We start from the raw sequence: 23995 nt of genomic DNA, 5'->3' as shown, positions 1-23995 counted from the left end.
AGCCTAAAACTGGTACAACCTCTTTTGGGACGTCAGTTCTGAACAGAAAAGCTATCTTTGTCTTATGAAAACTGCTAAAAGGAATTGCATTTACATTAAACTTGGAAGCATGCATATTTTTGTGTCCTTTCTCCCCCTTGATTTTTTTTTCTTCTTCCTGGTTTTCACTTGAAGATGACGTATATTTTTGACCCCATCTAACATTTGCTAGGGGTGCAGGGAATCTAACATTATGTGTCGAGTTCCATTGACCAGAAGGGCTGCTCCATTCACTTCAGTGAAGACAGCAATAAAGTTTGGCTTATGCAGAAGTTCCACATGAATACTGGAATACACAAAGGTTTGGGTAGGGGCCAATTGCCCCCCCGTTTCTTTTTTTCATTCATGACTGACTTGACCTGCTTTTAATAAATATGGAAATTCATATGATGGCCGAGAGCCAAATACTTCATTGATTCCTAAAAGGGCTTTGAAGAAACTGCAGCTCTCAGTAGATTCAACAGTCTGATGATGCATCTTTCTAAGATGCAGCTATAACTGAAAGAAACAGTGGTCACAATGAAGGTATTTATAAAAATATATTTCCACAAAGTAGGAAACAATACAGGAGTTTTGTTTTTGCTTTTGTCTTCTGAATACAATACATGGAGTAAATAAACAAAAACAATAGCATCAAAACAAAAATAGAAAAAAGTAAAAATGATCTTTCATGTACTACTTAATTTTATTATACAGTTGCTACTTCTAAATGGTAAGTTTGCATTACAAGTTGAGGATGCCAACAGATTCTAAGCCTCTGGTCTGTGAGCAAGATTCCTGTGCATACCCATGAATATTCTAGAAAAAAGGCTAAAACATAAGCAGGAAAATTATGTACACACTGGATCCTCTTCTAATAAGGTGGAGAACTAGAAGCATCTTTGACTTTACAGTGCAATGTGTGAAATTTTTAAAGTCTAGAGTGTGTGTGTGTGTTTCAAATATTCACATGAACCAAGTTTTGCTTCCAGCTGTTTGTGCTTGTATCAAAAACACCACTTACTAGGTTTATGAAGAAAATATAAAAATGTTCCAATATTAGTTTCCTCTAAGAACATTTTTTTTACCCTGCTAGCATTCACTTTCAACTTCTCTACTGCTAATGTTCCTTGTGTTTGTTTTCAAAAATGTACATTTTATTTAACTTTCATTATACATAGAGAACAACAACAAAAGATTCTAAAGTTTTAGTGATGGGTAGAATTTAGATGGTTCTCTTTCCTTACACTCTTACCAGTATTCAATCTTAATAAATAAAAACAGTAATGGACATCAATAAAATATTTATTTTCAAGGATTAAACAAATAAATTTGTTCTTTAGCAATAAAATCAGCTTTTGTTTCATATATGTGAGTCCATCCTCTTTCACTGATTCTCCCCACCTCCTTTTGCTTATAGAAGATGAAGTAGATGACAGGAATGATCCTTCTAGAAAACAATCCATTTTGTTTTAAATGTAGAGAACTTAGGGTCTCTTTCCCAACTCTTGAACTTCTGCACAGCTGTGGATTTTGAATCCTGTCACTGGAATGGATTAAGAACATGTGAATATTTAAGGCTTGACACAATATTTAAAGATGATATTCAGTCTGTAGTTTGTGTGGCCAACAATTACCATATGTACAACTTACGGTCACTGGCACTGCACAGTTATGGCCAAGAGGAAATTTATCAATGTTTTTGTTGTTGTTGTTTTAATTCAGCATTGCAAAGATTAGAAGACCAGATATTGCTTTCAACATTCTTCGTGTGTGTGTGTGTGTGTGTGTGTGTGTGTGTATGTCTGTAGTGGAATCTTTGTTGGCAATGTGGAAACAAGCCATTACCTCTCAACAGACTGTCAAAAGATACTCTTCATCAGCAAAAATCCATAGAGGTCCATTATGTAGGGAAGCATCTTCTCCATTTGATTTCCGTTCACATCACTGAAGACTGTCAAATCCAAACCCCCATCTTCAGAGTGGTCATGTGAATATAGAATATCCAAAGACTTCTAGACACTCTACGTACTTAACTTCACACTCCACAAGACTCAGACCTCCTAACATATACTTTTGATTTATGTACTCTTTTTTTTTTGGTTCAACATTACAATGTAGTTGATTTTATAGATGAACTGGCACTAAAGTTGCCCCTAAACAAAAAGCCACATTAGTCATAACTAACGGTAGTGGCCCTAGAATATTACATGAGTGTTTAAGTCAAGAGTGAAAAAAATAAAAGTTTGTAATCCACTGTCAAGTTTCTTTGTCACTTTCACCCACTGAGTAAAGTTCCCCAAGTCTTTTGAAACGGGGGCCCCATTCACTGAGGTAGTCAAAATTCTGATCTGAGTCTGACGTAGAAGACTCTAAGGAACTTAGAGAGCCAGCTACTGAGCCTCTTCCCTCATACCCATAAATCTGAATGGAATCGTATGGAGGAGCTGTAGGATCATTGTCAGCTTCGTGGAGCCTTACATTGATAAATTCATCAACATCAACGCCATTTGGAACGGGTGCCAGGCCCTGTCTGGGCATAAATTGAAGATCAGGTTTAATATCCTTGCGAGGCAAGAATCCATTTATTCCATCAGGGTTTTGCAAAGTTGCAATGTCAAATGCTTCTGTATCTTCTTCGCCACCTCCTTCGTCATCATAACGGATTATGTTTTCCCTCACATCTTCTTCATCTTTGATAATAAGGGGCTCATTTTTATGTCTCCTCAGTGTTACAAACAGCACCACAATGACTGCAAAAGAAACATCACAAGATCATCATCCTCTGAAAACAACATGTCATGCAAGAGAAAATCATTTCTGGGCGTGGTTTAAACCATATTTATTTCTATTAGGGCTGGAACAAAAGTTACCACTTCAGGCAAAATCCTTTGGCAGGTGATTTCCCTCCACTACCACAAAAAGAAACACGGGGGCTGGGAATTCCAAGGGCAGTGACCTGAGATTTTTTTTTTAAAAAGGATAAAAGAAGAAAGCCGCTTACACTGGTAGTTGCCAATGGTATTTTCTCTCTTAACCCCCCCCCCCAACCTTTAGAAAATATATATTTGTCACATAGCATCATCACTTACTGGTGGCTTCTCAGAAAAGCTCTACTGCTGCCACAGGTGATGGCAAAAGTTATGTATTTAATATAAAAACAAACCCCAAAGACAGACAGACAGACAGAGGGCTGCCAGCCAACGATTCACCACATGTGTCACCACTCAATTTTGAGAGGAACTTTTTACTTTGGTTTCATACTGTAGGTTTCCATGGGTGCGTGCGTGTGCACACACGTGTTTTATGTTGTCTTCTATGGTTTTAATTGTTGTGAACTGTCCAGAGAACTCCAGCTATTGGGCAGTAAAGAAATGTAATAAATGCATTAAAGAACAAACTGCATGGGACTAGCCACAGCAGCCAAAGACACCGCTGGGCACTAATAGGTAGAATAGGTTCTCGTATATGCTAGTGCTGTGTCAAAAACTTCATCCATATTTTTTGGACCACACTCCTTCAATTTGATGGAAAAGAGATTCTCACGAATGGGATGAAGAGCTCTTGCACTTATCGTTACTTTCACAGGGACCAAGAGGAGTGTGTGAAGGCCAAAGCAGATGCTACTTTAATATGTAGCAAGCAGCTATGTCTTTGTTTTATTATTAGTATTAGTATAGTGCAAGCACAGGGCCTCCAATCTGGATTGGAACCCTAGCATGAGGGGTAGGAGGGGCTTTGACTCTCCCCCTCCTGTCCTGCCCCCTATGCGCTATGGTCCTCATCTGGACCTCCCTTTCTCCACCCATGCCTGCAATGTATAGTGCCAAATAGTGAATCCGTTTGCTTTAATGCAGCCTTCTCTAAACTGGATCCCCCCCAGATGTTGTGGACTTCAATTCCTGCCAGCCCCAGACAGTGTGGGCAATGGACAGGAACTCTGAGAGCTGCACTCCAAAACATCTGGAGAGTTCCAAGTTGGAGAAGGCTGCTTTAGGGTACAATGCTATGTGGAGAGGCAGCCGCCTCTGAACTCAGACGCGACCACCTATCTAACTCAAGGTGGGAGGAGTGCAGAGGAGATCCTCTCCTCAATGCTCCAGCTGCCCTGCATTTGCGGCTAGATGGCCAATTTCGAGGTCAGAAAATGACCAATCCTATGGCTGTCTAGCCACTGTCTAGCAGCCTTAGGATTGTGCCCTTAATGTATCACTGTTTGGCACTATAAAGTGCAGGTGTGGGGCATCCAATCTGGATTGGGAGTGCAGTGGGGGAGAGGGTTAAAGGCCCCCCCCCCGTGCTAGGGTCCTGAGCTGGACTGGGGCTCTGTGCTTATACCACGCTAAAGAAATAACTTATAACTTAAATGTGTTCTTTGTCCCTGAGTGTCCTGTCCTCCATTGTATAACCATCTCTCTGGTAGTCTGCTGACTTGCCAGCTACCCATGTTTCAATTAAAGCCTAGGAAGACATAATGAGTCCCATGGGGCTTTTTTTTCAGATCAAAAAGCATGCACAGCTGGGAGGCTGCAAAGTGATGGAGATTTGTGTAATAAAAAGGGGAGGGGGAAACAGCAGCATCAGCCACCTTGACAAAAAGGTAACTTCACAAACACCACCCAAAGAAATGCAAAAGAAATTTGCTGAGAGTGGACAAACCAACCAACCAACCAACCAACCCAGAAGCCTCTTTGGCAGATGTCTGGAGGACAGATTTTGGTACAGCAATATCCATAATAGTTCAGCTGATACCTTGCTGGTCTGCGCACCACCTACTAATTTGACAGGATCCAGGCTGGCACAGCAAGTTTGACTGCAGTTTCTGAGGAAGCGGCACCCACTTTCATGAGCTATTCACCTGTATCCCCTACCGGAAAGTCCTCTGTGTCCTATAGCTTTGGGGGTGACTGACACAAGCAAGATCCTGTCAAGTGGATCCACCTCCCACTAAAAACATGATGCTTTGTTTTTTGTTTTGTTTTTTCACATGCAGGTCAGCCTATGTGCTGAACCAATATAATAGGAGTGCAGAACCTCTGGCTCGTGGGACACTCCAATCCAGGGGGTCCTCCTGGTGTTCCTTTGTGGGGTGTGGCTTAGCCTCCAAGCCCCTCCCCCTGGAAGAATCCCACTGGAAGGCATCATCACTGATATTGCCAAGCTGAGATCTGAGATAACAAACAGGATGCCGCTGCCAGCAAAAAAATTACAGCAAAAAAAAAGGGGGAATGAAAATGGCGGCCACTATGCCATTTGCGTTCCTTTTTTTTTTTTTTGCCGTAATAGCCTATGTAAATATTTACGTAGGCTAAAACGGCAAAAAAAAAAGAAAAGGGAATGCAAATGGTGGCCGCCATAGCCACCGCCATTTGTGTTCCCTTAGTTTTGCCGTGATAGGCTACGTAAATACTTACGTAGCCTATCACGGCTTCTGCAGGGATGCAAATGGTGTCCCTGTGTTAGCCGTGATAGGCTACGTAAGTATTTATGTAGCCTATCACGGCTATATGGAAGAAGTGAATGGCGCAGCTGCGGCCACCATTCGCAAGTCAGCGCGGACGGCAGCAGGTAGGTGCTCCATTCTGGGCCCATTTCGTGGGGCGGCGGGGCTTCGTTCCACCATAGATTTCGGGGGGCCAAATGCACTGGCATTCGGCCTCACCAAGATCTGTGGCAGAATTCTCTGACATCCCTAGTTATCACCAATCCCAGATGTGGTGGAGTCAGTGGCACACCAGCAGGGGTATCCCTGCTGTTATCTCAGATCAGAGACAACAGTAAGGATGCTGGGTGGCAGGACCTGGCCCATGCTGGGAAGAGAAGCCGCTCTTCCTGGTGCAGACCACGTTGCAGCACCAGGCATCCAGAGAGGTGTTGGGTGCCACATGAAGACAGGGACTAGGCTGGCACTGGAAGGAGCACCTGTTCCTCCTGACACCAGGGAAGTCTTTCTCTGTGATGACAGAAGGCACAAAACTCCATCCCTCTCCAAGCATGGAGAGAGAGAGAAGTGAGGGGATGATATTAGGGAGTGGGGCCATGCCCTCTGACATCGTCTGACTGACCCATGATGGGCCTGATGGGGGGCAATATGATGCCCACCCGTCCAAAACAGTTTTGCACCTCTGCAATACAGGCTTGTGGGATCTGTCAAGCTCAATATCGCTCTGGTTCACGAAGTTCATTCTCTCCCATTTCTGCATCAGACAGCTAATTTCTTTGTTGTTTTTCTTTCTTGTGTTTTAGTCTGCATGGACATGCATATGCATTTTCATGTGAATTTTTCAATATATACATTTTTTTCAAATGTATGCATTTTTGTGTGTACACGCTTCTTCAAATATACACATTTTTTGTGTGCGTATATAGTTTTTGCAAACCGCATTGCAAAGTTAACGCAAGTATGGATTCCAATGTCAAACTGCATTCCAGTTTGTGCTTAGGTTTAGGCAGTGCAAATTTGATGAAACAAATGTCTCACCCAGTCATACTTGTTGTTCTGCACAGGTAGGATGAAAGCTGAATTGGGACTTATAGATTAGACACTCCCTTTTCAGGGTTAGCATATTTTGCTATAAAATTCATTAAATGCAACAGGACTATTTTTTCCACTTCTCTATTTGTGAACTAGCTCACCATTATTACTGTTACCGTTATTCATTATTATTATTATTATTAGTAGTATCAGTAGGAGTAGAAGTAGTATATTGCAGATCATTAATCCAACAAAATGATTTTTTCTCTTACCATTTAGATATGCTATAGAAAAACTAAACTCAAACCTTCCACAATCAACACGAACACGTTCAAGATAGCCCTTGGAGCTCTGGTATTGAGAATGGTGCATTAACAACAAAAATATTTACCAATGCAAAGAACAGTAAAGGGTTTTTAACCTAATATGAACATGTTGATTGTAGAAGGTTTGAATTTAGTTTTCTACTGTGCATTTGAATGCTCAGTAAAAAAGCTCATTTTGTTGTATTCATGACCTAAAATATTTTGTAGAAGAATGTGTATTTCTTCACCAAGTTGTTGTTGTTATTGTTGTTGTTGTTAAGTGATTCCTTCCTTTACAAATCTATTTCAAACCATCACAATTTACAAGCACATTTATGTGAAGGCACTAAGCAAGCCATTGGACCAGTTAACAATCAATTTGCAGGGCAATAAGTCATTTTACGTGAGCTTTGCTTCCATTGACAGTTACTCCCACATGTGATGAAAATATCATCACTCAGCTAGTAAGGGATGCCCAGACTTCAGAAATACTGATAATAAATTAGCTCATTTGTCTTCAGATGCTTGTGTTCAGAGATTGCATGTATGAATATTTAAGTACAGCTATATTCAAAAATTAGGAGTGGAATTACATCAGTATATTTATCCTCTTCATTGGGCAATCCCTGTGCTGTGTTGCACCAAATGCTGGTGTAACACATTTCCAAGCATACTGGTGCAAAGTGCAAACCCTTTTTGATCAGTATAAGCCATGGACAGTATTATAAGAACCATTATCATTATGAGATTATCTTTTACTCTTGTGGCTGGTAAAGGCTTCTGTTATTAGCTGAATAGAGCACAGAAGCTATTACTCCTTTGGTCTGATCTAGAAAAATTCCTTGAAAAATTAGCTTCCAATTTCTTTTCCAACAAAATTTCAGTAGCAATGACATGAGCAGAAATATGACATGTTCAAGTCATGTGGCTTGTGAGATATGCAATCCAATCCAATTTTAATTGGAGCAATGACACCAGCGGCTCAACCCCTTCCACCCATGCAGTTCTCCTAGTCTGAATCATCCCGCCAGAGCTGCTGGCCCTGAAGCAGGAAGAAGAAGAAAAAAAGCATAACACTCATTCCCCCCCCCGCCCCGCCCCAATGGGGCTAAGAACAGCCTTTAGGGATTATTTAGGCTTGGAAAACAGCATGCAGGAAAGGGTTGAACATTGCTGAAGCTAAGCAGGTCTGGGTCTGGTCAGTGCTTGGAGGGGAGACCACCTGGGAACCACGTGTAGACACCTTGAGTTCCATGACGGAAGAAACGTGGGATATTAAACAAACAAACAAACAAATGTAGCCCTCCAAGAATATACAATGACTCAAGCAGGGTTTGATAAGCCTCCTGGTTTTGCTGCCTGCCTAACTCAGCAAAAAACAGAAGAGGAGTCAAGCGTTTGGAGGCCACAGTACATGGGCTGCCGACTGTGTCAGTCTTGCTGAATCACAACTTGCAAAATGCTGACCTACAAGGATATGATGCGAGCATTTTGATATCCAGGCACAAGTGGCATCCTAGATTCAACGGCGCTATCATTACATTTCCAGGATGGCAGACTCGAGGCGGCCTTCTGTTCTGACATGCATATAAAAGCCACAGGATTTTACTTAAGCAAACCAACCACTCAGCTCTCACTACAGCCCTTTCTTCTCTCCTCTGCTTAAAGCAATGTATGATGAACCAGTGATACAAAGACCTGCCTTATGCCGAGTCAGATCATTGGTCCATTTAGCCCAGAATGGTCTACCCTAGCTGGCAGTGGCCTTCTAGGATCTTGAGCAGTGTCCTTCCCAACTCCTGGGAGCGTCTGCATGCAAAGTATGCACTGTACAGCTAAACTGTGCTCCCTTCCCATCAGGAAGTCTTTCTGACCAGCAAATGAGTACGTACCTAGCAGCAGAATGATGCAGGCTAGTATTGCAATTAAAGCTCCCATGCTGAGGCCAATAGGGAGCACATATGCTTCGGCATTGCAGGACTGGGCAACACCCTCATTGCTGCAACCACAGACCTTGATGGTGAGGGTGCTGGTGCTGCTCATGGGAGGATTTCCACTATCGCTGATTATGATGGGTAGAAAATAGACTTCTTGCTTCTGACGGCTGAATCCGCTATGTTTCGTCAAAATGTTAAGGGTATTATCTGGAAGAGAGTGAGGGGTGCGGGGGAGGGGGTATTTTAGACAATAGCTGTAAAAGAAAGTCTACCTTTTACTAGGATTGAGCCAAAACTACTTACCTTGTTTTTCCATAATGTTAGACAAGTGTCTCCCATTTTTCCCAGTTTGGGGCACTAAATGTGAACAAATATGTCTTGCATTGATGCCATTCTCTGCACCATCCCCCCCCCCCCGCAACTTTGGTCTCATTTGAGACTATTTCAGACATTTGAAGGCGGCCTCCCACATAAGCCTGGCCCCTTATGGTGCTGGTCATTGGAAGACTTCTCCATATCCCATTGCTTTCAGAGGTATGCTTCGCTAGGACACAGAACAGGGATTTTTCTGTGGTGGGACCCAGGTTATGGAACTCCTTTCAAGAAAGACTAGGTTGACCCTCTCTCATATGACCCTTAAGTGAGTTGTAAAATCATGGCTCTTCTGTTAGGCATTTTTTTCAAATTGCTGCTTGGTTCTGCTTTTGTTTTTATGCTTGTATTTTGATTATTGTAGGCACAGTTGTGCCTCCAACAGATAAGGTCATCAGTCAAAAAAGGATTCCGCCATGTTAAATGGAAATCAGGGTGGGGGGAAGTATTCTAACCTTAATAATATTGAAAGGGTTTCACCAGCCTTACTGAAAATTGCACGTGCCAGACAGAAAAGTCTATTTCACATAGCCTGAAAATGTCAGGAAGATTGGTTAAAAGGTGAGGGAGAAAGGGAAGTTTACAGGGAAAAAACAAAACTCGGTCACACAGTTTTGGCACTGTCTTGGCAATGTTTTGTGCCTATCATTTGCCAAAAAAGCTGGAAGCTATATATGAAAACCATATATGTTTTCCCATTCCTTTTCTATTGTAGTTGGTGGAATGGAATTTCTTTTTTGAAAATTGAATTTACTTTTTTTTAAATTTAATTTAATTTAATTGGTATAATGAAGCCCTATGAGATTTCATAAGCCGGCACTCGGAATGTTGAGGGGGGGGGGAAATAACTGCTGTGTAGAGAAAAAGCAGCAGCAGCTAACTGAGTTTCTGGGTCCTCTGTGTGTGTGTGTGTGTGTGTGTGTGTGTGTGTACACAGACAGGCAATCCCCTTAGCGTGAACAGACCCCACGGCTTCTGTTTACTGGTCTGCACTCCCAGCCATTCCCCTTATTCCTCTGCTCCCCCCTTTCCCCTTAGTTGTTTGCATTACTAAAGTCCTTTTCTGGATTCAAGTGCTGGGAAGAGAGGCTTGAGACAGAAGCTATGGCATGGAACAGGAGTGAAACTTTGCTTCATAAGCAGGCCTGTCTTTCCTCAATGGCAGAATGTTTTGCTGCCTGGAGTTTGAGAAGCAGGCAATCGTGCTGACAAAGCTGTGGTCAAGTCATGGAACAATGGATCAGTAAATTCAGTATGAGAAAAGGTTATGTTTGTTACTCCCTGCAGATGGCAGCTTGAGTCTGGAGTGTTCCCATGTACCCTGATAAGGCCTAGAGTAACATCAGCTGCCTAAACCAATAAGAAACTGTCCCTGCAGGTTTCTGCCTTCCCCCGCCCCCATGTCATTCAGAACCAAATTTTACAGTTAGCAACTGCAGAAAAGAGCCGATCAAAAAGCAGAAAATAGAGGGCTGTCAGGGGATTTAAGAAAGCAACAGCGCCTGTGAAAAAGGCAGGAACCATGTTTGTTCCAATCTGGCTTGCTTGATTTTTACCTCTTGCTTAACTCTGAACTTTATTAGCAGAATTCGATTTGTTTTGAGAGCTTTTTTTTGGTTCTTGCCTCCCATTTGGGAGAAGAAAAGTCCTCTTTCCTCTTTTTGAATATGCTTTCTCTTGGCTTTGAAATTACTGTGGACTCTCTTTCCCCAAGCCAGTTTCTCTGAGCCAGGGACCTGGCACCTGAGCAGCTTGGTGTAGTTTTTGCCCACTATTTTATTTTGCTCACTGGTGAAGCATGGGCTTCACAACTCTTTTCAACTGAAAATATTGTCTTTACTTTCTACCTGGATTAATTTTCCCTACCTGGGCTTTGCTGAGCCCTACACTCTGGATTCTAGGAAAGGTGTCTTTCAAACTTCCACTGGGTCCATGAAAGCCTGGTCTTCAGATTTCTGCTTGGGATTGTCAAGGACAAGTCTTTACGGGGCCAAAGGTGTGGTGGGAAAGCGTTAATTTCTGCATAGTGTTAGCTGGTGTTTCAGTGTTTTATGGTAGGAAGGAGTGGGGCCCTGCAAGAAGATTTACAAGTCAGGCCACCTGGAGGGAGGAAGAGATGTGGGCCATGCTGGAACCGAAGGCGCCAGGACAGAGACCTTATCAGGGACTCAAGGTTGTAAACCAGCTCAGCCTGCCTAGAGGCCAGCGCAGTTGGAGAGGTGTAGAAAAAACCCAGCTCATCTTCCCCAAGAGAAGAGAGGGGGGACGAAAGAGCTAGATGCTAGGTAAGGAATAGGAAAAAGAAACGAACAGCCATCCTTCTTTGTCCTTTGGTTTCCCATCTGGTCCGGGTGGAAGGTGTTGGAGCACTGGCATTAGCAAAGGATCCTACTCGGAGGTGTGAGTAGACTAGGGTTACATAGTCTTTTACTGTTTTAGTCTATGCTGGGTTTCCAAATGGGGAATTGATATTTGGGGAAATTCTACATTGTACTTTGTCTTGCTTCTCTTCTCATTCCCTTACCCCTTACTTGTAAATAAGTATCTACCTCAAAATTATTGCTGCTCTTTCTTTCCTGGGTCAGTGCTGAATTCAGTGGCTGCCGTCTCCTCCACTGGGTAGGGAGGAGGTTGGGGGTGTTCTTGTGGGCTTGGCTGAGCTGGCCGCAAGAGGTGGGGGCAGAGGATCAAGTGGGGCTGGTTAAGCCTAGAGATCCGGCCTTCCTCTACAGGGATCTGCAGAGATAGCTATACATTCCTTTTAACCCCCAGCCCTACCCTGCCCCGCCCCGCCCTACCCTATCTTCCTTTTCTCTAAAAGTTTGGACCATAGTGCTATATAGCTGAAAGCTTCAAACACCGCGTTTCACTGATTTGGATTGGTGGAAGTTTAAGTATAGCTAAGCACAACTGAAATTGGTGCTGGGCTTACTTGGACATACTAATATTGCTTTGGGCCTAATAACATTGGGCCTACCGGGCCTACTAATATTTGTTTTTTAAAAACAAAATAGGCATTAACTAGGGATGTTAGAAAATTCCACCACGGATCTTGGGGAGGCCGAATGCCAGTGCATTCGGCCCCCCGAAATTGGTGGTGGAACAGCCTGTGCCCCCCCCCAGGATGAGACTTACCTGGGGCGGATCTTCTGAGCGGTGGAAGCTCCAGCGATGGTTCGGCGGCGGCAGCGGCCGGTCTTCCGACTGGCTGCCGCCACCGCCATTTCCAGCTTAAAAAAAAAAAAAGACGTGATAGGCTACGTAAAGATTTACGTAGCCTATCATGGCTAGGTTTAAAAAAAAAATCGTGATAGGCTACGTAAATGTTTACGTAGCCTATCACATCTGACTTTTTAAAAAAAACACGTGTGTACGCAAATGGCGGCGGCTATAGCCGCCGCCATTTGCGTTCCTTATTTTGGCACATCTTAGTCTATGTCAAGATTTACGTAGACTAAGACAGCGAAAATAAGGGGAACGCAAATAACGTAGCGTCCACTACACTATTTGTGTTCCCCTTATTTTCACTGTCTTAGTCTACGTAAATCTTGACGTAGACTAAGACGTGCCAAAATAAGGAATGCAAATGGCGGCGGCCGTGGCCACCGCCATTTGCGAACGCACATTGTTGTTGTTTTTTTAAGTCAGACGTGATAGGCTATGTAAACATTTACTTAGCCTATTACGGCTGACTGCAGGGACGCAAACAGCGGTGGCTACGGCTGCCGTCATTTGCGTCCCTGCTAGCCAGCGGCCGGATGTCCAGCTGCTGGCGGAGCCGGCTGGCGGCTCCGCAGAATCCCTGCAGAGCAGAGCCAGCCGGCCAGGATTCCGGGGGGAGGTGCAGAGCGCCTCCCCCCCTGGCCAGGATTCTGGGGGGAGGGACAGAACGCCTCTCCCCCACCATCAACATAATCCGCAAACAGGTAAGTGACTTTCGTACATCCCTAGCCCTTAGCAAGAGTTAAACTGTAGTGTATTTTGCATAGTATACACATGCATTTTCTTTGTAATTACTGCATGTTTCACATTTCCCTTCGGTATATGATGTTCTTCTGCATTTAATTTTCTTTCTAAACCATTAATAACTTAAGACTTCTTGTGTGGCATGTTTTCATTTGTTTAACAACTTAAAAGGGTATTCACTCTGTTCCTGCTTAGGTTTTAAAATATATTTTCAAACATACTTAACTTTTCAGTAAGTTTTTAGATAGCAGGGAGATGTATTGGGACCAGTGCTTTTCAACTTGTTCATGAGGCATTGTGGTGTAGTGCTTAGAATGTTGGACTGGGACCTGGGAGATCTGGGTTCTAGTCCTCACTCACTGACTCTGAGCCTAACCTACCTCACAGGGTTGTTGTGAGGATGAAATGGAGGAGGAGGATACCCACGGAAGCTGCCTTGGATTACTTGCAAGAGGAAAAAGAGCAGGGTATAAATGTAATAGTAACAAATGTAATTATAATAATAACAATAATAATAGTAACTATAATAAATGATCTGGAACTAGGACTAGGTGGCCAAGTTTGCTGATGAGACCAAAGTATTTTGGGCAGTTAAAACAAAGAGGAATTTCAAAGAGCTCAAAAAGGATCACTCCATAGTTGAAAAAATGGACTTCAAAATGGCAAATGCAGTTCTATGTAAGCAATTGTAAAGTGATGCACGGGGGGGGGGGGATCCCAACTTCACTCGTATGCTCGTGACAGACCAAGACAGAGATCTTGGGGTTAGGGTTGACAGTTTGATGACAATGTCAACCCAGTGTGCAGCTGCTTGAAAAAAAGGCACATGCCATGTATTTCAAGGCATTAGGAAAGGAATCGAGTCGACTTGGCTGAGAGGATGGGAAAATGCTGCAAGGCACTGATGTTTCAATTCACCCCTAGAGCCCCCGCCTCCCCCCATCCATGACTTTCTGGTCCAAGTCAGGTAAATACTGTATAAGGACAGTAATTTTGCATCTTCTCAGGGCAATTTCTGTGGATTCAAACAAAAAGAAAAGTGCAAACTTCCCAATTACACAGGATTCTTTGTACAACATAATTAGAAGCATGCCATATCATGCACTCATACATTTTCATTAATATTTATCACAGAAGCTTCCACACTGCCAGTCGCTTTTTCAAAACCACTTTTGAGTGAGAGATATAGATTGAAATTGTATGCAAGCCTATTTATTTATTTATTGCATTTTATTCTGCCTTTTCGCTCAAACGTCTCCCAAGGTGACTTACAAAGAGAGGAAATAAGGCAGCCCCTTTCCACCAGCTCACATTCTAAAAGATATAACACAAAAGGAAAGGGGATTGGGAGGGAGGAGGAAACACAGAGCCAAGATGGAGAAGCCATGTGGTGTAGCTGTTTCTCATAACACATTGCATGGTGCCGACAATAACACAATGCAAAAGGAGGATAATCAAATCAAGCATGCTAAAGGTTTTGGACAAGTCGAGTTTACAACCCAACAAAGTACATGCACACTGAACTCAAATAAACAGTAAGTGAAGACAATTCCTGCCTGTAGGCTTACAATCTAAAAAAAGACACGACACACAAGGGGGAAAAAAAAGAAGAATAGGCAGGGATGAGGGGGGAAAATACGATGCAATCCTAGGCGCATTTTGGCAGAAATAAGTTCTACAACTCCCAGCATTCCCTAGCCAGCCTTTCAGTAGGAATGGTTCTGCTTCTCACTTTCATTTCCTTCAGCACAGCCTGATGGAGTGGGATGTTTAGGCTGCCTTCAAGGGTAGACCTTATAATAAGGGTAGAACTTACAGGATCTATACAAATGGACAGGGTTTTTTTTTTAATAAACATTTTATTTTTGAAATGGATGATCTTTTTCTACAAGAAAATGGTGCTGATTCTGAAGTAAATGTGCTCAGCCTCAGGATAGCAGCAGCAAGCTCCATTTTATATCTGCAGTCATAGTTGTGATATAATTTAAGACAGTTTAAGGTATAAAAATGCCCTACCCCGTGTCTGGCTTGCCTGGCTGCAGAGGGGGTGTGTGTTGCAGGTAGGGATGGCGGAGAATTTCTCCCCGAAACTTCGGGGGGACGAGCGCCAACGTGTTCGGCCCCCCGAACAAGTTTTGGGGAGAAATCCTCTGCACCCCCCCGCCCCCCGCACCCCCCCCCCCGGGACGGGACTTACCTTCGCCGAATGTCCTTCCCGGCAGCGGGTCCGGCCGGAGGTTCGGCGGCTGTTCGTGCGGGGCGGGAGCGGCAGCCGGTCTTTCGACCGGCTGCCGCCGCCGCCATTCCAAGAAAAGAAAAAAACAAACAAACACCCTCGTGATAGGCTACGTGACGATTAATGTAGCGTATCACGGCTAGATTTGCAAAGTCAGCCGTGATAGGCTACGTAAATCGTCACGTAGCCTATCACGGGTGACTTTAAAAAAAAAAAAGCGCGTACGGATAATGGCGGCCCCCATAGGGAGCTGCCATTCCCGTTCCTTATTTGGTCGCTGTAGTCTACGTAAAGATTTACATAGACTACGGCGAAAATAAGGGCAACGCTACGGCTGACTTTGCAGATCTAGCCATGATAGGCTACGTTAATCGTCACGTAGCCTATCACGGGGGCGTTTGTTTGTTTGTTTTTAAACTTTCGAGTTCGCGGCCGGGCAAGGCGGGAAGCCTCCTCCCTGGCCTGAATTTCGGCCGGGGCGAGGCGGGAAGCCTCCCCCCCGGCCTGAATTTCGGCCGGGGCGAGGCGGGAAGCCTCCCCTCCGGCCTGAACTTTGCAGGGGGAGCAGCGAAGCGCCTCCCCCCCACCGCGAACAAGCTTCGGCGAAAGGTAAAGGACTTTCGTCCACCCCTAGTTGCAGATGACGGTGGGGAGAGAGACGTATGACGCCACCATTGGTGGGCTTAGGTGGTGCCACTGGGGCTGGGAGAGGGCCGAGAGGCCCTTTTAGCTCCCTAGGCCCCTCCTCAACACCTTCTTGAACCACAGCTTCCTCCCGCACTCCCTCCCTGTATGCAGTGTGGGCTCTGCTGATCATCCTTTTGGGGACTGAGTAGGAATTTTTGGCTCACAGTCTGCTTGGCCAGGGCTGTGTGTCTTTTTGCCTACTCCACACTGTAAGTGAGGAGGGTGTGTCCTACTAGGCAATTTTGGTCTTATTGGATAGTCACGTTATCTGGTCACATTTTCAGATAGGCTGTTAGGGGCAGGCAATGCAGATGAGAATAGGGATGGTGAGCATTCAGAGGCACTGTTTGGTGACAGGTGATGCCTGATGCCTCCCACTCTGGGTTTTGTGGTCCCATTGGGGGGATAAGTCTTACCTGTGAGGCCAACTCCACCCACCTGGTGTTTTGTGGCCTGGGAGGCGGGTGACAGGGGAAGTCCTTCCTCCCCCAAAAGGAGTAGTCCTGGAGGTGGCAGTCTCAAGGACGCCACTCAGCAGGCTTTGAATGGTTCACCCAATACAGTGCCAAGCTAGATGCTGGCACAGATTGGTTGCCCATCTAGGTCTTCCCCCATTGCAGATTGATCAATAAATGTAGCCCAATTTGATACCATCTATTTTTGTCCTGTCTCTTTATTTCCACCTCTGCACCCACAACTACACATGCTCAGAGCAGTATTATTTTTTAATCAGGGTTGGCAAACAATTGTACACCATGGATTGGTGAGGCAGGGGTGTGAACTTGTTTCTGTATTCCAAAGGCTGCTTTTCTGTGTGATTCTGAGAATATCACATGTTATTTTGATTATTATCATCATCATTGCTGTTATGGTTTGGGGCGTTTTTGTGCATGTGTGAGGTGGGGGGAGGGTTGCAAAGGGTTCCTGCTGGCTTCCAAGGGATATCATCATCATCATCATCATCATATACAAAGGGATGCCTATACTTTCTCCTCAGCAGTCCAGTCCTTTCTTCTTACAAGTAAGATATGCATAATCTGGAGAGCTTTGGCTATTGGTCATCGTAGAAATAAATAAATAAATTTGTACTGTGCTGCTTCTGAGTAGGCCTGCTCTGGTGGATGCTTTGTGATGGATTTTTGGATGATTTCAGAACAAAAACATGGATGTTGGAGGCTTTCAGAACTTGTTCTAATGTTCCAAAGGCTGCTTTTCTATGTGGCTCTGAGAGTATCACATCTTATTTTAACTATTATCATTGTTGTTATGGCTGTGTCTGCTCCCATTCATAGAATCATAAAATCATAGAATAGTAGGGTTGGAAGGGGCCTACAAGGCCATCAAGTCTAACCTCTTGCTCAATGCAGGAATACAGGTCAGAACATCCCTGACAGATGGCTGTCCAGCCTCGTCTTGAATGCCTCCAGTGTGGGAGAGCCCACCACCTCCCTAGGTAATTGGTTCCATTGTTGTATTGCTCTAACAGTCAGGAAATTTTTCCTGATGTTCAGCCGGAATCTGGCTTCCTGTAACTTGAGCCCATTACTCCGTGTCCTGCACTCTGGGATGTTCGAGAAGAGATGCTGGCCTTCCTCTCTCTTCCATTCATCATCTTAAAGTCACCTGACTCTATGTGAAATGCGAGTAATTGCTAGAACAGGAGAATGTGGATGCAAAGGAGTACTTTTGTGTGGTTATGTGATCTCCCCCGCCCTTGCATCAGTTTTCTCCTTCTGTGGTATGGGTCAGGATTCAAAGACTGCTCCTCATCCACTGATCCCCCTTGACTCTGCCTCTCATGAGCTTTTTGTTCTGACTGTCATGCCTCTGCTCACTTGCCCTCTGTCCCGCCATTCAGACTGGCCACTGGCCTCCACTGAGTGATAGTGGTGTTTAAAATTATGCATGGTTAGAGAAAGTGGATAGGGAGACATTTTTCTCCCTTTCTTATAATACTAGAGCCCGGGGTCATCCCATGAAGCTGATTGGTGGGAGGTTCAGGACAGGTAAAAGGAAGTCCTTCTTCACACAGCGCATAAACTATGGAATTCGCTGCCACAAGATGTAGTGATGGCCGCTAATTTGGATGGCTTTAAAGGGGCATTGGAAAAATTCATGGAGGATAAGGATATCAAGGCCTACTAGTCATGATGGCTTATAGCTATTGCACTCATGTCCTGCTTGTGAGTTCCTCGTGGGCAGCTGGTTGGCCACAGCATGAACAAAATGCTAGACCCTTGGTCTTATCCAGCATGGATCTTCTTATATTCATATTAGAGATATGACCTCAATGTTCAGAAGCACTGAAGCTCTGACTGCAAAGACAGAGAGAGAGAGAAAGACAGAGACAGAGAGAGTGGTGTGTGTGTGTGTGTGTGTGTGTACGTATACGTGTACGTATACGTACACACACCTTGACATGGCACAACATCATGACTGATCATGGGGCATGTCGGATATGGCATCAGCCTTAGCTTCCAGTTTCCTGCCTTTGTGGAGTTTGGACCAATGTAAGATAGCCTTATTGTCAGGTCTTTTAAACCAGCAGGTTTTTTTATGATTGAATTTATATACCGCTCCACATCAAAGATTTCAGAACAGTGAACAACAAGATAAAAGAGTAAAACACCATATTAAAACAATTAAAACATTTTAAAAGAAAGAGATTCTGAACTTAATAAACTGTGGCTTGTCACTCACGGAAGGCCTCTCAAACGTACACACTTCTCTCACACATTTCCCTTCTCAGCAATTATCCACTCATTCATTCATTCATTAGATCTTCATAGACATCTCCCAGTAATAACACTGTGTGATGTCAGAAATTGTGCTTAGAAATGGAATAGATATATTGGAGAGACACAATTTTAACCCAACAATAATGTTATTGTGCTCATTCAGATACTGGAACACACAAGAGCGGGGAGCAATCGCTTTAGCTATGAGAATTGGTTGTATATGGTTCATGGCTGATCATTCCTTCTGTTTTCACATAGTGACACTTGTTACCTTCTTCACAGCCCTTGGGTAGAGCTGACATCATTAAACTAGTCAGCATTTAACTTATGCAATTGCTGAATTTACAGAGGCCTGCATTCCATTACTATGCAAAATATAGGCAGTGCTGCAAATAAAGCTAATGTTTACCTCAAGTGAGGTAAGCATTGGCTTAATTTAATGGCACCTGTTGTGCATTAGTGGCAAATCAAATAATGAAGCATAACTTAGGTAATTACTTGAATTCACTCTCCCACAAAATGTATGAGATGTTTCTATTACCTTAAAAATCCCTATATCATTGACACTCAGCATCCCTCTCACCCCTCCACTTGTTAGCAATTCTGTGTGTGCCAGCAAGCACTTAAACATGTAACATACTTTGATTTATTTGCTTACTTAACAAGTCATCTTAGTTCTGTATTGCTTTATTACGAACACACTTTTGAATCACAGGTAGAATCTGCAACAAAAAGTTGAAGTGTGGAATTCAGGTTTTTCTATTTTTCTCTCCTTTTTTTCTGTGCTCATTGATCAATACATGTTGGAGCAGACCAAAGACCTATCTAGTCCAGCATTCTGTTCCATATGGGAAGTTCAGAAGCAGGACAGTACCCTCCTGTATTTTCCCCAGGACAGGGTACTGCTTCTGAGACTAGAGGTAGCATCATGACTAGTAGTTATTGATATCCTCCATGAATTGGTCTAATCCACCTAAGTTGGCACCCATCACCATCAGATCCTGGTTTTCCTAAGGAAAAAGCAGTTGGATCCATATTTAGTGACAGTTAGACCCACTGAAATTGTACACCCCATTGATTTCAGTGGGTGTCCTCTATGACTAAATCTGGATCCAGCCCAATGTTCCATGGGAAGGTCCAGTGGAAACTAGGGATGAGCAGATGAGATTTCTCCCTCTTCCATTCATTTATTGTTCCATAGATTCACTCTCCCACTCCTCCCAGTTTAACTAGAATGGCTAAAATTAATCCTACAACTATAGCATGCGCAGTTCGCTTCAGCTTTCATTTCCTTCAGATCCATTGCAACTTTTCTCCTTCATGTTACCTGCATACACTTTCATAAACCAGGGCTGAAAAGTAAAGCAAAAACAAAACTGATATGATTGGATATATGGATGGATAGATATATGATAGACAAAAAGACAGACAGACACAGACAGATGAGTGCATAAAAATAATGTTGTGAGATGTTCTACCCATGCACATAGGTGCTCCTGTGCCCTAGCAAATAGCTATTCAAAAAGTATCTTGATGCAATCAGAATCACACCACTTTTTCTTTGTTTATTGCTCAGTCAGTGCACGAGCACATCAGTAAGACTCAACATGAAAATAAACTTAATGCGATCATGTGTATGAACGCAGAAAGACTACTTTTTTTGAAGAGTATTTTCATTGTTTGCATTGGTAACATGGAGGTGAGAAGACAGGAATTAACTGAAGGAAGTGAAAACTCTGATATCAAAATTGTCTATGAACATGTTCTGTATAAAACTGGGATATAAATGAAACAAAATCAATAAATCCATCAATCCATCAAGGATGTCCAATGCATCAGTTCCTCTTCAGAAATAGGACCAGCAATTCAGAACTCTAAAATCTGGAAGGACTTTAGATCATGACAATTTAAGAAGCATCCATCATTACAACAAACAGGTGGTGGTGGGGGGGAAGATTTCTGTGAGGGCTTTGGCACAATGCCTTAGTCCGCATCCTCTACTGTAAGTAAGTCCATAATGAGAGAGAACGAAACAATACTTGGCCCATTCCCTGGAGATACAGTTAGAAGAGAATCCCTTCCACCTTTAATAGTGCTAGTGAAATAAGACAATATACAAGGGCCTTCAGGCACATAGTTGAGGGCTTCAGAGGTATATAATACACTGACAATCACATCTGCAATAGCTTGACCTCAGAATGTATATTGGTGCCCCTTGGGTTCAATTTTATAAGCACACAGGTGTAAACACCTATGCAGTCTACAATTCAGTTAAGCTCGTTCAATAACTCATTAAAAACAGTTTCAATCTATGTAAGAATTCTGAGCTTTTGTTAATGGCTTAAGCTTTGCACCTGACCAGGTAATAACTGATAAAACAGATGTGTTCTGTTCTGTCCTCAGAATCTTAGCTTCAAAATATGTTTGGGACACCTCTTTTCAAGCTTGTAATAAGTAGGGATGTACAAAAGTGACTTACCTTTCCGCGGATTATGCTGATGTTGGGGGGCGGCGTTCCGTCCCTCCCCCCAGAATCCTGGCCGGGGGGGAGGCGCTCCGTTCCTCCCCCCCCGGAATCCTGGCCAGCCAGCTCCGCTCCACAGGGATTCTGCGGAGCCGCCGGCTAGCTCCACCAGCAGCCAGACATCTGGCCGCAGCGCTGGCTAGCAAGGACGCAAATGGCGGCGGCCATTGCCACCGCCGTTTGCGTCCCTGCAGTCAGCCGTGATAGGATACGTAAATGTTTACGTAGCCTAACATGGCTGACTTAAAAAACAAAAACAAAAATGTGCATATGAAAAGGGCGGCGGCCATGGCTGCCGCCATTTGCGTTCCTTATTTTGGCATGTCTTAGTCTACGTAAACATTTACGTAGACTAAGACGGCGAAAATAAGGGGAACACAAATAGCGTAGGTGCTACGCTTTTTGCGTTCCCCTTATTTTCGCTGTCTTAGTCTATGTAAATGTTTACGTAGACTAAGACGTGCCAAAATAAGGAACACAAATGGCGGCGGCCATGGCCGCTGCCATTTGCGTACGGGCGTTGTTGTTGTTGTTTTTTTAAAGTCAGCCGTGATAGGCCATAAACATTTACGTAGCCTATCACGGTGTTTTTTTAAAATCTAGCCGTGATAGGCTACGTAAATCTTTACATAGCCTATCACTTTTTTTTTGTTTTTGTTTTTTTAACTGGAAATGGCAGCGGCGGCAGCCGGTCAGAAGACCGGCCACCGCAGCTGCCGCTGCCGAACCACCGCCGGAGCTGCCGCCAGAGCCGCCGCCGCCAGGAAGATCCGCCCCAGGTAAGTCCCATCCTGGGGGGGGGGGTGGCAGGCCATTCCACCACCGATTTCGGGGGGCCAAATGCGCTGGCATTCGGCCTCCCCGAGATCCGTGGTGGAACTTTTGTACATCCCTAATAATGAGCACTATTGAAATGGCAGATGGTTTTCATGAAGTAACCATGCACAGGCAAATAGAGGAAATGAGGAAATGGCCATGCAAGGAGAAATAACCAGGGGCAATTGACAAGAAATTAAAACAAACAAACAAAAAGTATTGATGAAAATGGAATAGAGATCATGTGTGTCTGTTTTTAAATGGAATCCAGTCCAGTTACTTGTGTGATGGTGGAATTCAATTTTTATTTCTGTTGTCAACACCTGTTTTTGTGTGGTGGGTTGGATCATAACCTGAAGGGGCTAATGTACTATCTCTGGTAAATCATGAATGTAAGCTCTGAGCCATCTTGCCTGTAACAGGGTTCTGATAAATACACTGTAACATGCAGGGTGGTTCACAACAAGTTCCTTTTAGGGATGCTGGAGAAATTCGAGACAGGCTAAAATGAGCTCGGATTTCTAAGAATCTGACCTGCGGAATCCACTTTGGAGCAACTCCCTCAGGCCACACGGAATCACACATTCCACCACAGATTTTGGGGGGCCGAATGCACTGGCATTCAGCCTCACCGAGATCCGTGGCGGAATTCTCTGACATCCCTGGAAAAAAAAGGGAACGCAAATGGTGGCTGCCGTAGCCGCCGCCATTTGCATTCGCTGTTTGTTTGTTTTCGTGATAGGCTACGTAAATATTTACATAGCCTATCATGGGCCGGTGTAGGGACGCAAATGGCGTCCCCTACACAGGACGCCATTTGTGTACACACCAGCCCGGCAGCGGCTGGAGGCCCCGCTGTGGGTTGGCCCGGCTGGCGGCTCCGCGGAGCAGAGCCAGCTGGGCAGGATTCCAGGGGGGAGGAATGGATCACCTCCTCCCTCCATCGAGGATTCTGGGGGGAGGAACGGATTGCCTTCCCCCCACCTGCGGAACCTGGCGGAGCCAGGTAAGCGGGGTTTCATATACCCCTAGAATATTCACAATGGTCGTTGGCATGCACTGGAGCCCGTCGGCATGCACCACAACTTAAATAAGCCCTGGTAGGCTGCAACATTTGTGTGAACTGACTGACACAGAACATCAGGAGAACCTGCTGAATGGGGTGAGCTGTGATGTGGGAGGGGGATTCCCAAACATTGGGTGGAGGGAACTTCTGCAAACAGAATCCTTCCTCTTGCAGAAGGCAGATCCTGGATCCAAACCACAGGATTATTTAGGGCAGACAACACACCAGCAAGTGCATATTTCATCTCCCCACAGGTGAATTGTCAGGGCCAGACCGGTCAAAAGAAAATATTCAGGTATTCCATCTTTCTCTCCTTAATGGATTTGCCGTGGTAAGAAAGAAAGAAGTGGTGGGAAAATATGGCAGGGTTCCAAATGGAAGACAATGTCATCTGATATCTTTGTAAAAGATTGTGAATGAGGCAGGGCAATAAATAAAATAAAAGGCTTGCCTGGAAGCATCCACAGTCCATGGTAGCTAGTTCCCAATTTCAGACCATGGTGAGCTCCAAGTTACATATGCATGTGTGTAACAAAACCCGGAGGGCATTTTTTGGAAGAGCGGGATTTTGGACTTCACAAGTGGTTGGGAGATGTGTGTGTGGTGTGCATGCAGGTGTGTGTGCACATGTGTGTGATGCTTAACCCTTTTCCCCACCTACCATTCCTCCACACCAAACTGAGCCAAAAGCAGCTGTCTCCCTTATCTCTACAGGAGTCCGACTGTGTTTGCCACAGAGAAGGCAAGAGATGAATATCATAATGACATAATATAAGAAGAGCCATGCTGGATCAGACCAAAGGTCTGGATTTGCTAGTCCAGCATTCAGTTCACACAGTGGCCAACCAGCTGTTG

General features: G+C 44.2%; 1 protein-coding gene and 1 long non-coding RNA gene across 2 annotated transcripts in view; one reads left to right on the top strand and one right to left on the bottom strand.

Moving 5' to 3' along the window:
- Positions 1-23995, top strand: part of LOC146339000 (uncharacterized) — a 48188-nt gene that overhangs the window by 12909 nt on the left and 11284 nt on the right. The window lies entirely within an intron of this gene.
- Positions 561-23995, bottom strand: part of CDH8 (cadherin 8) — a 455531-nt gene continuing 432096 nt past the window's right edge. The window contains exons 10-11 of the mRNA XM_084813265.1: positions 8691-8942; positions 561-2771 (exon numbers count right to left, since the gene is read on the bottom strand). Coding sequence (XP_084669391.1) covers positions 2278-2771; positions 8691-8942 — 746 coding nt within the window. The 3' untranslated portion in view covers positions 561-2277. The remainder of the gene's footprint in view (positions 2772-8690; positions 8943-23995) is intronic.

Source organism: Heloderma suspectum, chromosome 8 (genome assembly GCF_057233095.1).
Source record: "Heloderma suspectum isolate Gila_16-S chromosome 8, 16-S_ref, whole genome shotgun sequence".
NCBI classification, from domain to species: Eukaryota; Metazoa; Chordata; class Lepidosauria; order Squamata; family Helodermatidae; genus Heloderma; species Heloderma suspectum.
This window is presented reverse-complemented; position numbering and strand designations above follow the sequence as displayed.